Source organism: Drosophila pseudoobscura, chromosome 2 (assembly GCF_009870125.1).
Source record: "Drosophila pseudoobscura strain MV-25-SWS-2005 chromosome 2, UCI_Dpse_MV25, whole genome shotgun sequence".
NCBI lineage: Eukaryota > Metazoa > Arthropoda > Insecta > Diptera > Drosophilidae > Drosophila > Drosophila pseudoobscura.
Window position 1 is genome coordinate 22,001,577 of NC_046679.1, and position 18,300 is coordinate 22,019,876.

General features: G+C 40.0%; 1 protein-coding gene across 3 annotated transcripts in view; it reads left to right on the forward strand.

The window, feature by feature from the left end:
• Window positions 1–18,300, forward strand: part of msi (RNA-binding protein musashi) — a 107,201-nt gene that overhangs the window by 57,867 nt on the left and 31,034 nt on the right. Inside the window, exons 2-3 of one of the 3 annotated variants that reach the window (XM_033385993.1) lie at window positions 1,648–1,695; window positions 15,448–15,492. In XM_033385993.1, coding sequence (XP_033241884.1) covers window positions 1,648–1,695; window positions 15,448–15,492 — 93 coding nt within the window. The remainder of the gene's footprint in view (window positions 1–1,647; window positions 1,696–15,447; window positions 15,493–18,300) is intronic. The other 2 variants (XM_033385994.1, XM_033385995.1) reach the window with 2 other exon arrangements.

Here is an 18,300-nt window from a genome sequence, read left to right on the forward strand (position 1 = left end):
TTATGCCCCTTAAATCAGTTTAAAATCAAAGAAAATAAAAATAGATTTACAATTCTTTCATATCCAAACAAAAAACCATGCAAATTAGTTTGAAAACTAGATAAAGAAACTTCTGAATGTCTCCTGACATCCCTGAACTCTTTCAATCTTTTTTAGAACTGCTTCTTCCTCTTCCTAGGGTGAAACCCCCAGAACCCGGCTCTTAAGAGTATTCAACTTTAACATAAAATGTTAGAAATAATTTCCTGAAACTCCCATCACGCCGGAATTTTATCCCAACCCATCATCCCTGTCTATCTATTAAAATTACAACAATTATTAAGTATACGCCCGGGGCTTCCCGCACGCAGAGCAGGCTCAACATTTATTCAAATTAAATTTGAAATAAAAACACACACGCACCCACACAATAAACGTCGTGCATACCAAATAAATAGTAAACATTTTTTACTCTGTTTACATTATAAATATATTTTCGTATATTGTGTTGTATATTTTGCTGTACTGTTGGTTGGTCTCCTGTTTCCTGTTTCCTGTTTGCGGTAGTCGTAGGATATTTATGTTGTGTGTCTAGCAAAATAGTTGTTGCATAATTTAACATAGTTTTTCCTGTACTGTCCTAGAATACCCGAACAGGAGCCCCGAACATGACTGATTTATAATGATATTTATGCATACATCTATAAGGTTGGTCCCCTCCCCCTTTCGATCCTGTTGTCGTTGTTGCTGCTGCTGTTGGTTTGGCTTACCTTTGATAATTCATTTCATATATGTATATATTGTATATTGTAAATATGTTTTCATTAGCGCATTTTAACATGGTCTCTCTCCCCCTCAAATTTTTGTGTACATATAAATAACATAAATGATTAAAAATGGTTGTGGTATTTAATAAAAATTAAGTAAAATAGTTTTTAATTGGTGCAGCCACAGCAAAAAATATAGGAAATCTTGTGCATAAATCATTTTGCATCAATCATGAATTATAATGTAAAATACTTGTACCTTAACCCCGTAGTCGTTGCTGAGAGATCTGTGTGTGTGGTGGATCCTGTCCTGTAATTCATTATCTACCTGATGATCCACTTGACAGACGCTTCAATCCACTTATAGAGTATTCGTATATTGGTACTTCATGTAAATAGATTTCTGCGTGTTTTGTGTCTTTTCCTCAACCCCTCCACCCTCTTATTCATGAAAAACTAAAATCAAAATTCATGACAAAAAATTTTAATATATTATGTGCATTTTGTAAATATTATATCGCTATCTGAGAAACCCCCCATTGAATAATAAATCAATCAATAACGAGCCCTCGCCACGCATTTTAATTGAGAACAAACGCATTCCGAACGTGGTTGGCCATCATCAAAAAAGCAACACCAAAAAAAATATCCAGAATGTTGTCAACTCGTACGATATATACATATCCATATCCCCCAAAACCATATATTTATATATATCCATACAAACGATGTAGTGAAAACCCATAATATGACCTCACAAAATAACCACAAAAACAAAATTAAAAAAAAAAAACAAACAAAAAATCATCAAAACGTTTATAAGTGAGATCGAAATGAAAAAATTGTTTTACCAGTGGCGACTTTTCTTCTTTTCTTTTCCGGTTTTCTTTTTATATTTCAGGTTTCAGACACCCATTAAAGCGTTTGCCTGCCTGACAGCAGCCACAAGGTAAGCTCTAACCAGCTGATCAAAGCCCCCACATAACCCGAAATAAACCACCCCCCGAAATACTCGTAACCCCCATAAGTCCTTAAGCTTAATTCAATTATAATTGTTGTACCGTGTGTGCTCTGTTCTCCGGTAGATAATCGATACCAAAAAAACATTTGATTGGCCCGTAAATGAAACTAAAATTGTATAAATTAATATTAGAAATATACATATATAGAAAATATTTGTGGTTTTATTATTTCATTTCCTCCGATAGCATTGTGGATAAAACCGAATAACAATTTTTATTAAATTAGAATGCGTTTTTATTTGTGTTCGTGACCTAATTATTTTATATACTTTTTAATAGATTTTTCTTAGAAAACTGTCTAGAATTTATTGTTTTAAAAATTTTTTGTAAATAATCCATCTAGATTTACTATAGAACTTTGTTATAGGTTTTACGTAGAAAAAAATTGGTCAAAATCTATTCAAAATTTGTATTTTTCAACATTTTTTAACAATTATCTGATATAGTGGGAAAAACATATGTTCTGTTTTTTGCTTTTGACTGAAATATGGTAATTAAAACTATAATTTAATCGTCTGTTAAAAAAAAGTGTTTTGATAAATATATTAGATGTAAAAATGCAACCCAAAGCAGCGTCATCGAAGAGAAAGACTTTTTAAAAATGATCAAAAACTAAAAACACGATAGAAAAGGTACTGGGGTAAAAATACCACAGTTCTTCTGAATTTTAAATTGAGGTGAATACCTTCACAGCTTTCAATTAACCCGATACTGTTAAACCACAACAATCGAACGGGACTTAAACCCAATTTGAATTTCAAATGAAATGGCTATAACCCATACGCCCTGTATGCCATGGGAATTCAACAATAAGGAACATATTTATGCATTAAACAATAAACCGTCGAATGGGCAAAAGAGCAAGAGGGCAAAAGGAGTGAATGGCTGGAACGCTTTAATCCCATTTGCGGCTGCTTGTTGCATTTGGCAGACAGCCTTGGCGGACAGATCCTGGCCTGGCAGGGTCCTTTGCCTGCTGTGTGCTGTCTCTGGCCTGCAGTTATTATGTCTTCTTCGCCTGCTGTTAGCCTGCTATTATTTTATTGTTCATACATATAGAATAAACCTACTCGTATTTGCTGTGCAATTTGTTGAACATTAAGAGTGTGGAAGATGGAACAGGGAGGACCTCTTAATATATCTAATGTCTCGGCACTGAAGCGTACGTGCTTATGGTCCTTGACTTGGATATTCTTCGGCCTTGCCCGTCCTGTCTGTGGTACATATTGCCAATTGTGTTGTGTTTCTGTTCTCACACAGGTGTTGGCCTTAATGGCGTGGTGTCCTGTGTTAACAATATATCAGATTTGCATTAAAATGTTTCTCTTGGGGCTTCAAATAAATAGATGGTGCACGGGGATAATCAGGCCGTAGGGAGGGGAAAAGCAATCTCATAATTCCCCAAAGCTAGACTTTAAACGATAATTACATAATCACAATCGTAATCGGTGATAATGACAACACTTTAGCGCCATCAAGCACATCATAAAAAATAGAGAGAGTGGACAGGCAACCCGCTAAAAACATCAATTACCAGAGCCAGACGACGGTTGAGGAAACCCGGCCAACAAATTGGACGCCAGCCCCCAGCCCCCACACACAACACACACACACAAGAGAGCATTGCAAATGGCTGCCAACAGTTGCAGCGGCAGTGGCAACAACTACATGCACTTGCAACATCAGAGCCACATGCAATATTTTATCTGCTAATGTGTAATTATAAACAATTTTGTTGTTTGTTATTTATAATGGTGCAACAAGGGAGCCGCACATCGAAATAAAAAAAAATACTATGGAAACTAAAGCATTTTTTCGTACTCACATTGATTCGAATGCAAGGGGTATATTGTCGTTTTGATGAAGTTTGTAACAGCTGGAAGAAAGTGTAGTTTATTATTGGCATTATCTTTGGCACTTTGTGGGAACAGTTGGTAGCAAGTTAGTGCAATTGGTTGCCAGGAAATATAAGCTTTTTATACGAAAATGAAATCAATAGAAATCATGAAATACAATACCTTGTGCTTTCCTCTACAAATATATTTATTTTTGTTATCATCCGATCATCTATAAATGTTCAATAAAACATTTCTGAAAGACTCAGTAGAGTATATAAGAAGAATAGACATGTATTATCTAGGGGTATCTCTGTGGTCGACTATTGTTTTACCCACTTTATGTTGTTGCTGCACTTATAATTGTGCAACCATTATTTCAGCTATTGTTGCCACCGCGTTTGTTGCATTGTGCGGGTGCAATTTTAACAAACGACTGGCGATAACAATCGCTGGCAAAATTGTCCCAAGAGAGAGAGCAAGGGATTGGCGGGGGGAATGCGTGAGTCTAACACATTTGCCACATTCCAAAACTGACAAACGATATGCCATACGCCCCGATGTGCGATACGCGAAACAAGCAGCCGGAGAGGGGAAACGCGGATGAAGGTGCTAAAATTCCATGGCAGAAAAAGTTGTTTCCAACCAAAAACCAAAAAAAAAACCCATGGAAAATAAAATGGCGTGAAACACGCAACAGCAGCAGCAGAAGTATGAAAGTACAGCAGCAACCAAATTAATTGCATTCAAATTTATGTTAGAAATTAAAACTGGCACTGGCGTCACATCGTGTTCTTTCTGCGGTTTCATTTTGTGGCTGCAATGGCAACTGCTGCTCCTCTGGAAAGTAGACTACATAAATATCGAGTACTTATTGGGGATTGCGAAATTTTAGATATACTCTGGATTGGTGAAAAAACCTGAGGAATAAATGGAATTTGCAAGGAACAATCTTCGTTGATAGCAAACTAAAAAAGTTCTTGAAGACTATTTAATACTTAAGTCAGGTATGAGTGGAGCTATAGCTGATACAATCCCACAAATATAAGCCTCAAAGTTACATTCTCAAAGCTTTATTGAATGACACGTAAAAACCAATTTTCCCCTCTGTTCCCTCGCTCCTTTTTCTGTCCCAAATCTTCTTAACAGGCTGTACTCGTGGATCCCTTCTAATTTACATTTGCCTCTCCTATAATGCTCAATCCTTAGGTCGTGGGAAAAATGAGAGCATACTTTTCAGCTGCCACCAAACAAGACTCGGACCGCAATCAATTAAAGTTGCGCTGCGGCCGGGACAGGCATCTAGCGTTAGTTGGTTTTTGTGTCACACAGATGCTGCAACACGCAGAGACAGTGCTGCGGCCACACAAAGGTAGCACGGGGAATGGCTGAACCTGGGGCTGTGGCTGGGGATGGGGATGGGGGTTTGCTCTACTGTTCCAATTATTGTCGCCCTTTCACCTGGCTCTGAAGCCCATTTTTGTTTTTCGTTTGTGGATTCTGTTCGGTTTTAGGTTGTTGTTGTCCTGCGCTGTGTTGCTGTGGCACTTTTAATTTCCCAGTCGAACAGTGGCGTTTCCCTTTTCCCATCGCGCTCCAACCGGAAGCGTATTGTTACGGAAGAGCCCCGCATTCTACTGCCATTCTCTTCGCTGTTTTTTTTTTTTCGTTGTTTAACAACATCCGCCTGGTGGCAGGGCTTTAATTACGTCGAGCGTTACGTTTTTTATAAGCTTTTTTCCCCGTGCACTTGACTCAATTTTGAGTCAAGTTGTTTCGTTTTGGGGCAAGCCAATTCCTGGAATTGACAGTGACAGTGGCCAGAAGAGATAAATTTACTCCTCCGGTGGCTACAGAAGCAACAATACAAATTTCCATGGAAATGGCCATCTGGCTGGAAGAGCCACCTGCCTTGGCTCTGACTAATCAATCCTGATTTTCTTCTTAACTGCCGGCTCCTCTGCCAATCTCTTTTTAAACCCAACCTCTGTCCAGTGTGCTGCGCAACCAATCCTCTCTGGCTAGGTCCTGGCACAACCACTTAATTTCCTACACTGCGTATACGAAATATCGATGTAATTTCCTTACAAATGGAATTTATAGCGCAACTGGATCAGGCCTTAGGAGTGCAGGACCACCAACAATAGCAGCAGCTGTCTCTATTACAATTACATTCCCATTTTCCATTTTTGATGAGTTCGCTGATAGAATTTCAGCAGCCATACGCACCGTTGTACAGGCTCTGTACTCTGCGAACGGATGGGTGTGTGGGAGTGTGTGCAGAGCTGATGATTTATGCATTGGCCAACACCTTTGGGGGTGGTACCAAAAAGGGGTTACGGACAGCGGTGGCAGCTTATGTAAATTCGTGCGAATCGCGTTTTCAATTTTTGCCTTTTGTTGTTTTTGTGGCACTGGTGGAAATATGCAAATGAAGCTCATAATTTGCTTACAGCTAAAGGCGGGAAATTACCAAAAATGAACTACGATGTTGAACAATGACGGGGGGTGGCAGAGGGATGAGGGAAAGAGCAGCAGTACGTGAGGGAATTGGTGGCACAAACTTTCAGCCACAGGGCAGCAGCGCAAAAACTTTCATTGCAAAATGGCACTGGCTCTGGCACTGGCACTGGCCAAGTAGTAAAAGATAGGATAGGTCTCCCCCAGCCACGAAACGTACACCAGTTCCTGCCATTCTTCCTTCACCCGCTGTGCTGCTCCTCCTCCAAAGAGAGTATCTTCCAAAAAAAAAAGAAGGAAAACTTTAGCACTGCACACATGACCCATTAATAAGCGCACGGAATTTGCTGGTCGGTCATTTTATTTGGGCTGCCAAAAGGAGGAAAAGAGTTGCGAAAGCAGTGGTTGCACGTTGTCAACATAAATTTCGGAGGCAGCCATGAACTGGTGCTGGCACAGCTGGTGGCAAAGTTTACACTTCTTGTGCAATTTAAATGCGTTTATCTATTTGCCAAAAGCCCACACACTCAGTCCAAAAAGTATGCCTAGGGAAAATTTAATAGGCAAATTTGCCTATCTCAAAATCATTGCTCGAGTATCTTAGTGCTCAATCAAAGTCGATAGCAATCTCTGACGATGCTGAAGGTCAAGGCTGCAGGCATAATTAAAAATCTACACTATAGCGAGTGGGCGTGGCACCACATTCGCTGTATCTTATGGATTGCGGATACACAATTGCAGTCTCAGCAATTGGGATGGCCTGCCAATGGCAAGTCAATGATAATGACTCAAAAAGCGGAAGCTATGAATAAATTTTGCCTTGCACGAGCACGCACGCACACGCTCACGCAGATACAAATACATAGATACGGGATGCATGAACAAGTCAAGTGCTTAATATGCAGGCAACGTTCGCACGGGCCAGGAAACGGGGGCAAGCGAATGGGTACCGTGCAACGACCACATCGATATGTACGAGTATGTGTGTGTATATATCCTGACCCAGCGGCGTACTTACGCGCTCGTACAATAGCCGATATGTCTATATGTGTGTATACGTAATTCCCAAATCATAATTTCGGGGTGGAGATGGAGATCGAGATGGAGTATCCCTTTCCCGGACCATGGCTGGGGCCTTGCGTGGAGGAGACGGATACATAGCCCCAATATGCGTTCAATTAACTTAACGTTTTGCGCTAAGTACGTGACGTGTGGAATTGCACTTAAACGGTTTATCCTAATTATATTTTATGCATACCCTACTGAAGGCTGCCTGTGAGGGATAAAGGATTTCCGGCTGAATACCGGCTTTATTACAGATATTATTTGCTGAAACAAATACCAATTAAAATATTGTGTGAACCTTTCGGTTGATTTCCCAGGCATGGAATGGAAGTGTAATGATTTGTGGATATAAAGACTATTTTGAGACAGAAAATAGATTGATAATTCTGAATACCTGCCACAAGAGTGTCACTTAAACAGATCCCCAATTTAGATATTGATTATACGCCTAAGCACTAAAGAAGTTTCATCACGCAGTTATGGCCTGCAGTTTGCATAGAAATCATGCCATTGTTTCAAACTCTTGAGGCATGTCATTTCTCCATCTCAACCACACAGCAGGCAGGCAGGTTTCATAAGGACATCCGTGCATCCAGTAGGAAACCGCTGGCTCCTTGCACAGGGCAAAGATAGATACAGGGACAAGATGGATGAGTGGGGTGGACGTTCATTTGACGTCAGCGGCGGGTCTGCCTGCTTTGGCCCCGGTGAAGCAAATTCAATTAAACTTTTGTTTTCATCACTCCAAAGCACTCGCCCTGCCCGCATCCGCTGTGTTCCACTGGGCACTGGGTGCTACGACCAAGTTATACAAATGGCAAGTCACGTTAGTCCATTTGCAGGCCGTGGTTGCGGGTGGCCACGTTTCACATTCGAGGGGCTTACCGTCTACCATTTGGCTTTAAATAAATATTTAACCTACCATAATTGGAAACTCGAAAAGAGCAATTAGCAATGGTCCAGCAAAGATACAACTTTTCCAAAGCTTTAACTTATCTTTTCCTGTTCGAAATGGAAATTATCTTGGTCAAATCGATTGTGTGGTGGCCGAGAGAGAAGGTTACTGGCCTCAAACGCAGCTGTCGAAGCTAATTGGGTTATGAACATTCTCTGGAATGGAACTGGACCACAACTCTCTCTCTGCGGTGTCTGCTCTTCTGTGCTTTTTAAGCCCGTGGCCTTAAGCTCCTTTCTGGCCATTTCTCTTTTTTTCTGTTTCACTGTTTTTTTTATTGGTCAGTTTTCGCTGTTACTTTGCCTGGCTGGGAGAGCACTTAAATTTTTAATTGCAGCTAATTAAAAAAACACATCAAAACGGAATATAGAGCAGAAATGAGCAAACTCAAAAGTGTGCAAAATATCAACAGGAAAAATGTTCAAATGTAATGGTGGCTGGGCAATGAACGAATCATGAGTACTCTCTCTCTTAAATTGTGGTTAAAAACGGCTTTCACATTTTAGATAGGAGAACAAAATGAATGAATATAATCCTTTTTTCGATGGGAATCAATTTTAGAGGACAATGAGAACTCTGAGCTAACGTTTCAACATTTCTTCGGTAGTCGATTCAAAATTAATAATATTGCTATAGAACTGCAGAAATCTGACTCGTATTCTACACAGTTTTCTGATGATTTAAAGGAATTTTAGTGCATTTATAAAGATTTTCTTATATTCATAGATTTAATAAATATGTAAATTCGACTGACATACAATAATATTTATCTGATATATTATCTCTTATAAATTTTTTATTTTATTTAATATTTACTGTTTATTTTAAATTGCTTTATTATCAGATTATTTACATTTATTTTTAAATCAAAGGAAATTATATTCAATATCACTCTGTTTATATTTAAAAACCGAGTTTTATTTTTCTTTGAAAAGAACATTCTTTATATATGTTTTTACACTTATTTATTAAATCACAAAAAAATTACCCGAAACTTTGAAAAATTCCCATGTTTGAATGGCTTGAGTGGCTTCTATTCGCCGTAAGAAGTTTTCTCAAATTTCTCTCAATCGCAATTTTCACTTTGATATAGAATTCTGCTTGACTGTAATTCGTAGAGAACACAACGTACCCTATGACCTGCTCGGGGGTCTCGTGTTAGGGTAGATATGTGTACGAGTATGTATAAAAAAGGGCAGATAAATATTTAACAAGCTGCACAGAACAGACAAACAAACGCAACATACACACACACACACACAGAAGCTCACATGGATGGGCACACACACGCACACACTTGTTGTTGGTGCAGACACTTCAAAAAAGAGAAACTTTGAGGGACAGCCAGAGAGAGCGAGTGAGAGATGGCCACAGAAACAGAGATAGAATGAGCTGCAGAATGGAGGAGCAGAACGCAGTCGACACTTGAACATTAAGCAACAAACTCGACGTGATAAATTTTCCCTACTTTGAGGGAAATGAAAATAAATTTTTCACCCAAAAAACCGGAAACTTTGGCCAAGGCTGTGTGGAGAGTCTAGGATGCTGAAATTACTGGGAATTCTGTACAAAAAGAAAGGGAAAGAAGAATAAAAGTACATACATATATTAAAATAAAAGGGCAACTTTTATAGTCAAAATTAATAATACAAAATAAATTAATCAAAAGATTAAGAGCTTAGGAAAAAGTTGGTACTTTCTTTGATCTGTAAAGTCTGCTTGTTCCTTAGAGGATCCACTGTACTTGGCTGTAGGACGGTGTCCCAAACTATTCCAATAGGATAGTAAAGTGTGAATAATTTTTGGTCACAAACGGAATAAGTTTGAAAACATCTACTGTCCTTACATTTGTAGCAAGGATTCCATGCAAGGAATTCTTTTTCTTTACCACAAACTAAAATTAAACATCGTATCATGTTGACCATTTGGCCTTTAGCAAAAACATTGTAGTAGCATTTACATCATGCTAAACCAAGCTCATTTCTAAGGCTTTAATGTTGTTACAATGAGCAGAAATACAAGTACTTTTGTTACCATAATGAAACACTGACAATTATATTGTACAAGTCATACATACATATGTATGTTCCAAGGGTAGTTTGCTAAAGGTCGAATTTCCTAATAGAACATGGAACTACCAGCTAGGAGACCCTGCTAATATGTGATATATATACCACTTACCCACTTACTCACTTATGTACTACTGAAATTTAAAGATACTGGTGTTATTTAAAGAACTAGATAATCCAGTTTAATACAAGAAATGCAGTCTATGGGCTAATTCTATTAATTAATTCTATTATTTTAATTGATCGGTCAGTAGATCGTAGGGACTTTTGCTTTGCCTTGAATCCTGTTGCTGCTATTTTGGCCGAAGCAGACCGCGATCTCTTTCAATTTTGCTCGCATTTGTCATAAGTGATGGGGAAAAAAAACAAAAAAAACAAGAGAGGAGCTCTAATCTCTGACTGGACGCCTGTCTATCAAGACGGACAGACAAAAAAAATCTATATCGACTTGGCTATTACTAGTTTATGTGATTCGAAATGCATCTTTCTGGGTGTTTCACAAATCCACATTCACCACAAAACTAATATTTTGTATCTATTAAATTTGAAGATAAAGAAGATAAAGATGAGAAACACTTTAATTTGAAGGGAATTCAAGATGTCTGAGGCTTTCCACAATTTGTATACCAGAAATTGCAACAAGATGAAACATCAGACAGACAGACGTTGGTCATTTTTGGACAGGACAAAGCCTACTCCCTGTCAGTTTAGGGTCTGTCTCTGTCTCGCTGTTCCCCTTTCCCTGTCTGCCTTGCCTTGTCTGCCTTTCCGCTTTCATGCTTATCAGACGGTTTGTTCTGTTTTTGCAGTCGCTGCATACTTTTAGGCGCATATCACGCCATGTACAAAAGTTGTTCGTGGGCCCCAGCCATGGTTCATTGCACTCCTACTACTGGCCCGTGCAATGGAAATTGCTACGCGCCAGAGTTTTATTGCCCGGAAATGCCTTTTCTGGGCTAGGCGAGGCCCGAAAGTTTTACTCGGAACAGCCCCCCGATATGCCATTCCGCAATCTGCATAGCGCGGGCGAACAACGGAGTAAAACTCCGAATTGCAGTTGCAATTTTCGGTTGCGATTGTCGCATGTTTGGACGCAGTCAACGGGACATATGGAGGGGCTCGAGCTTCGATTATGGCAGCTAATAAAAGACGTGGGAAGGGGGGATCCCCGGCATAGGCACATTCTGAAATTCGGGATTTATGAGAATTTTATGGCTTTTGAGGTTATGGTTCTTCTTGTTGTGGATCCTTCGCATTCCTTGAAGTTGTTCCTCGCCTTGTCGCCTGTTTGGCAGCAGGTCATAAAAATTCAATTACGCCAAAGAGGGCGTAGTGGGCGAGGTGCAGCGTGTAGGCCGAAACAAAAAGTCAGAACGAAGAAGGGCCATAAAACTGAATGAATGCTGATTTTTCTCGGAGAGAAGTGAGCAGGAGGTCTGCGAAAAGTATGCCACACATTTTTTATTATTTTACACGGCTTTGACACACATGCATATATGATATAAATGGGCGAAGGACCCCGCCCACACATGGAACAGAAGGAGGGATGAATGTATAAGAAAGTGTGTGGAAGATGCTGGGGTGAAATGGGATACAAGAATTGCCAAAATGTAGGAAACCCCTTGAGATGCCACCACAAGAGCACCTAAGAGTTTGCGCCTCAAAATGTATCTTGTATGCAAAACGGATGCGATGCGGTGAGAGAAGAGGTAAAAACGAGGTGGAAACTACTTGAGAGATAGGAGAAAAGGCGAAAAACTTGCCTCTCTGCTTGATAACTAAATGGAAACAGGACCTGTTCTGGTTTAGAATTTAAGCCACAGATACGCGTGCAAATAATTATTCAAGTTTCTTTTACTCTACAACACATTCTAGCTGGATAGTAAAATGTATCTTTTGCTGAATAGATAGATAGAATGATTTGCTTTGGAAACATGATCCATCTCTCTTTCGTGGCCCAAACACTTTCACATTTAAATATTGACCCGCCCGTCGATTGAGGGGAAAAGGCAATCCTCTGATGGAGGGCTCAAACATCCGAGAGGTTAAATGCCTACTTATATCCTTTCCAGGAGCTGCTGTTACTGTTTGTGGTCTTTTCACAAAACCTTGCATTATCCTGTTGTAAGTGGTTGGGTGGAGGGGTAAGTGCTTCGGCTCAAATCTCTCTCCTTCGTGTCTTTGCTTTACTTATTCTCCATCTTTTTCTCCGCTTTGCGTGTGTGTGTGTGTGTGCGTGTGTTTTTGTGGCTGGTAGTTATTAACCTCTTTCCTTGTCTGCTTTGTTGCAGTTGATAAACTATAGCCGTATAAGCCACAGAGCTGCTTATGCATGTAAATATGGCTGGCCATATCCGTACTTTAGGGCTCCCTTAAAAGCTAAGCCGCCTGTAGGCCCCTGTAGTTGTACAATATTTGCTTGCACTTGGCCAGAGATAATTGGCCCTCGACATGGGGCATCAGGCAGTGTGTGAGGAAGTGGAATGTGAATGATTAGCAGTATGGTATGCAATATGATTGACAAGTCCCACAACATGATACTCTTAAGGAGCCCACAAGTCATTCGATTCAAATTCGCCCGGCTCTTTAGAACCTGCCATTGAATGACATGTTTTGATAAATTGTTTGATTAATGGACGCATGTGCGCAAATATGGCTTAAGTGCTTCTGCAGTCAGCGAAGGGCTTACGTATCGATAGCGGGGCTGAGAGGACACACTTCATGGCTGTGACCATTAAAAATAATTTCCTTTCGCGTTCGTCTAAAAGCGCACTCCAAGCCGCAGATAGGGGCTGGCAGGGAGACAGATTCAAAAAGAGTGAGGAGGGGCAGAGAGACAGCTGAAAATGACAAAATCTGTCGGATGCCAGGGCGATGTTCATAAATCAAAGTGACACCCACGACTGCCGCACACACCCACACATCCATCCACCCGCAGAGAAAAGCAGAGACACATTTTCCACATTTCCGGCGCGCTCATTAAAAAATTGAGCGCCATTTGCCAAAAGCGGAACCAGCGGGAAGGCGTGATGGCGGGAACCCGAAGAGAAATTGCATGTCCTCTCTCCCGCATGAGAGACATGCATATGCATGTCGGCGGGCGAAAAACTCCACTCAAAAAACTAACACATCATAAATCTTGCACAAGTATCCTTAAGCGTTATCCCCCCCTCCCAAGCACACATCCAAAGAGCCATGAAAAAATCTCATCCACATAAAAGGCAAAGCGAACGGGGGAGGAGCAGGGGGTTGTGTTAAGATTTTTCCTTTTTTAATTACAAAAGCCTTCAAACGGTTCGTTGGTTGGTCCGTTCTGTTCCTATCCGTTCCGGGCTGTGTTGGGCGCCCATAAATATGCAACACTATTTTTACGGTTTTTTTTTCTCTCTCTCTCTTGTACACACCACTCTGTATCTCCGTCTTGGCTTCTGTACTCATGTATGCAATAAGAAATTTGCCAAGGGCCAAGCAAACGCTCACGTGGCGTTTACCCATGACATGACCAAGCTGTCGTCGTCTCATCTCATCTTTTGCAGCCTCATATCCCACCTCCCAGTCAGCAGCGCCCATTCTCATAGGAAAGAGTCCTTGCCCCAAGCGAATTTTTTGCGAGTGGCCGCAGCAACAGCTAAACTTGAGACTTTTGGCACGTGCATCTCTCCCTCACTCTGGACTCCCCTCCCTCTTCTGGTGTGGCACAAGTTTTTTCTTTCCTCCCCCATAGTTCAATATGTTCTCTAATGAAACTTGTGCCAAAGTGTGATATTGATTGTTGCACAGAGATAGAGCATAGAGAAGCGATAGAGAGAGAGATAGTGAACGAGATTGGGATTGAGATTGAAACAGAGAAAGAGCGAAAGAGAGATGGGCCCTCGGGCAAAAGCAGAATTTCACTTCAGCCTTCAGTAAGTTTTTCGTGTAACTTTTCTGAGATGAAAAGTACTTGTATTTGCATGGAGAGTGACTCAGCTCTTGGCGGAAATAAATCATGACTGGCTTAGCTTTAAGGTAAGGCACTGAAGCTCAAAGGAGCTGAAAGATTGAACATTTTGTGTAGGTGCAGGAATGAGAAGATTTTCGATTGTGTTGATTGCCTCAATAAGCTTCGGGCTGTCTGGCAACTTGAGAGATGGGATGGACTAATGCTTGAAAATTAATGATTAGTCTGTGACAATTCTATAGAGATATTGAGTTGCCATTTAATTAACTTCCCACTATATTATCTAGTCTAAACGTTTACCATTGTATTGTCAGTAATCTAAGGAAAATAGTTCTATAAATTTAGTAAACTGCACAAAAAAGTGCAGAGAAAAAAGGAACTACATTTAATTGAAATTAATACGCAATATTGGCGATAGTCTTTTTTCCTTAATTATGGTATTTTTCTATTGATTGAAAACCTTATTCACAATAAGGGCACATTTCATAAAGGTAAAACTAAGTTAATTGCAAAAGTATTTCATAATTTTCTCTGAAATGCTTGTCATCCATGTGAATGTATGGAATATGAGGAGCAACCTGCTGTCTTCCTCCTACAACACATATGTATATAGATATCATTCCATGTTACGGCACAGTTATTTTCCCATTTCAATGACACCGATGATCTGGCAACTCTCCATGAAAGGACTCCTGCTCCCGCATGGCATTTGATACGATTTTATTCATCCATGTCGAGCGCCCCAGACTCCATTCCCGGCGACAGGGAAGCATCCCCCAAAGTTTGCCCAACTTCAAGTTCTTTCTGGGCCACCCCAATCTCTTACCAGTTTCAAGTTCTTTCTGGCCAAGTCCTGAACAACAAAAAAACAAAGGACAAAAAAACACTTCCGTTTTGCATTTGATACTAGGGTTCTTCCTGTTTCTCCTTCCCCTTCATGCTTTGTCGTCTGTTGTTTTTGTTGCGCTTTTTTCCTATAAACTCTTGCAGGTTCTCTATTTTCCTCTCTGTCACACTTGCTGGTGCTCTCCCTCTTGTTTCTGTAGCCCTGGGGGTATCGCCTAACCCTCGCAGGGAAATGCAATTTACAGCAACACAAAAAATTGACTTTCTTTCCACCGTAAGCTGTTGTTGCAAGTACTATTAAAAAAAAATAAATAGATAAGCAGACAATTTAATTTCCTAGATAATATTGTTGTAGATGTGTTATTCTATATTTTTGTTGCCTTTCCGTCATTATCCCTAGCCTTCTCCCGTAATAGAGTTGATCTGAAAGAAAAAACGAAAGAAAAACATCATAATTGACCTCATTATAATTGCATTTCGTTTTCCGTTCTCCTCTCTGTCTTTTGCAGGTCAGTATCTGAGATGAATGTCACATCACTATACGAGTACGCTGGGTAAGCCATTGGATTTAAGCTTAATTATGGGGGGAAATTATTGATTGAATGTTGAGCGAACGATGAAAAGGGGGTGTCTGCTGCAAGACGAGTGGGCGAAAGCCCTCATTGTCCGTCCCCCATTGTGCGATCTCACTATAATGCCCGCTACCTGTTCGGATTATGCATATATTTGTAATTCCGTTCCCATACATTCTCCCTAAACCGTTCAAAAACCATTGCACCCACAAACCAAAAACAAAAGCTTTAAAAGCAAAAATTCAAATAAAAATTTCATCAAACTTTTGTCAGGGGGGATGGGATAAGCGCAGAGGATTGGAGTGGCAGGACAGCTTGAACTTGGTTTTCGCTTTTGGCAGCAGCTCATGCAGCATTATAATTGGCATACAAAAAGCACCAATGAAAAGCGAAACAAAGTTTTGCCCGGCTCCATAGGGAAAGTAAAAATATCCCAGCCCTATAGTCATTTTTGCTTAAAGTTTAAGTGGTTATAGGGGGGACTCTTGTTTTTAATTTATAACGAATTTTCGTAGATTTTGTTTTCAGTTTTTTGGATTTCAATGAATTTTTAGTTGGAAAATTTTAATTGAAATTATTAACTTGAAGGAAATTAAATTATAGCCTGGTTACAGCTAGCTGATCGCGCGTCAACGTACACGGGTGACTGGCAATTTGCCAACCAGCCAAGGGCCCATTTCCGCCAACGGGCAGTATAAAATACATATAAAAATACTTTAAAGTAAATATTGAAATAATTAATAACACAATATAATAAATAATGACAGCTTTCCTAAGGGAAATCTACAGAATTTACTTAATTTATTTGTTTAGATACAAGTCTCATAGCATCTCATCTCTGTGAAATTACCATAGATTATAACTATTTCGTTGGAATAATTTCATTCTTTTATAGACAACTTATTAAAAAAATCATTGTGTCCTGTTCTGTTCCTAGAATTCCCAATAAAAATGTAAATCGCATTATCCCACTTTTCTTTTCGAAGCGATTCAGATGATAAAGATTGCTTAAAAGTTAAAACGATTAAAATAGACAGTGCACTTCGTCCTCTCTATCCCATTTAAACACTTAAAAGAGCATTTCCAGTTGAAAACAATTTGAGAATTTGTGTAAATTGAAGCGTTTATTTGATTATTTTGTGCACACTTTTTTGTACGCTAAAAAATTAAATGTTCGTTATAAATTGCTTAATTTTTTTCCCCCCAACGTATGCGTACGACAAAAGTGAAATACAAACTCATGTTTTACAATTTAAGTAAATAAAAAAAGAGAGAAAGAGATGGTAAACAGATGGAGTATAAGAGAGAGAGAGAGAGGGCAAGAGCAATGCCAACAAACGACAAAAATTGCGGTGAAGCAAAAGTTGGTCCGAAAAATTCCACAGAGCTCAGAACCAGAATAACGAGTCCGAGTCCGTGTCCATGTCTGTCCGTGAATGCTAGATGCCTCTGCTCCTGTAGCGACTTCTGAACCCTGCCCCCGCCCCTGCCTGGCATATGCAGTTTTTGCAATATTTACCCAGGAACAGAATGTAGGGGAATGCCGGGATATACGGGTTTGCTGAATGTCATTGTTAAAAGTGGTGCATTCGTTCGGGGATTTTGTAGAACAGAACAGTAAAGGAACAACAAAAATCGTATTGCTCGCTCAATGAATTATAATGTTGGACCGTTCAATTTGTATTGTGTCACAGTGCCATTGAATGGGTGGAACACTCCCCTGCCCACCGTGAACTGGGGGGCATCTTTGCATAATACTACCCGTATAAAAAATAAGAGAAGAAAAGGGATAAAAGGCAAATCGGGCATACGTGTGGGGAGCATTTTGCGTATCCGGCGGGATGGCTGTCAAGCTTAATGATAAGTAAAGTAACTTTCAGATTTTTGTGGCGTGTTTTCCATCCTATTTTTTGTGAGATGTTGGATGCTCTCTCTGGAAGATTATTTAACTTGTAAACCACATTCACAGTTGTGTGGGGCTTCTGTGGCTATGAGCAATTATGAACTACTCGTACGCGTAGTTTAAGTGAACTATTTTGGGTATTTCTGAGCAATAATTGATTGCAGTAAATAAGAATTGCAAGTTGTTTATAGAAGGGTAGACCATTTTGTATGATGTATGATATCCACGAACAAAACAAAGTTGGGAGGTGATATATATTCGTCAAACACTTCACTAAATATTCTTCCTTTCTCTTAACAGTGCTATGCTTTAACAGTTCGGCTGTTAAATGGAGAGTAGAGCTGTACCCTAGAGCGGTAACTGGCAGGGGTGTGCAAAAGCAACAGTGAGGCAAAGCAACAGTGAGGTAGAAATAGATCATGGATTGTCGTATATCCGGGATCAGATTGAGTGAAACTAAGGGAAATTCTCTGTCTTAGTCTTTGTCTAAAAGCGTACCGTAGTGCTCTTAATTATGCCAATTTCTGTCATTTTCTGCCCTCATTCAGTTCTTATAAACCAAAAAAGAAAACCACTGATTGCCACTCCTCATATTCCGCGTGTATATTTTCGTTCCACTTACTCGAAAGCTTCCCATCCTTTGACCATTATGTCCCATGGCCTCAAGCCTCCCCCACACACACACGCACACATGGCGTATGCTTAATTTATTTTCTTAACCTTATTTGGAGGCAAGCAATGAGGAAGGCAGGAACGAAGCTGACTGAAAAGGCAAACAAAAGCCTTAATTAAATTACGGCGAATGGCCTGCCAGCACAAGTTTTGAGGCGTTTCGCATTAAGGTTACGTTTCTGTTTTCTGGTGTTCGATGATGCCTTTGAAGTAGA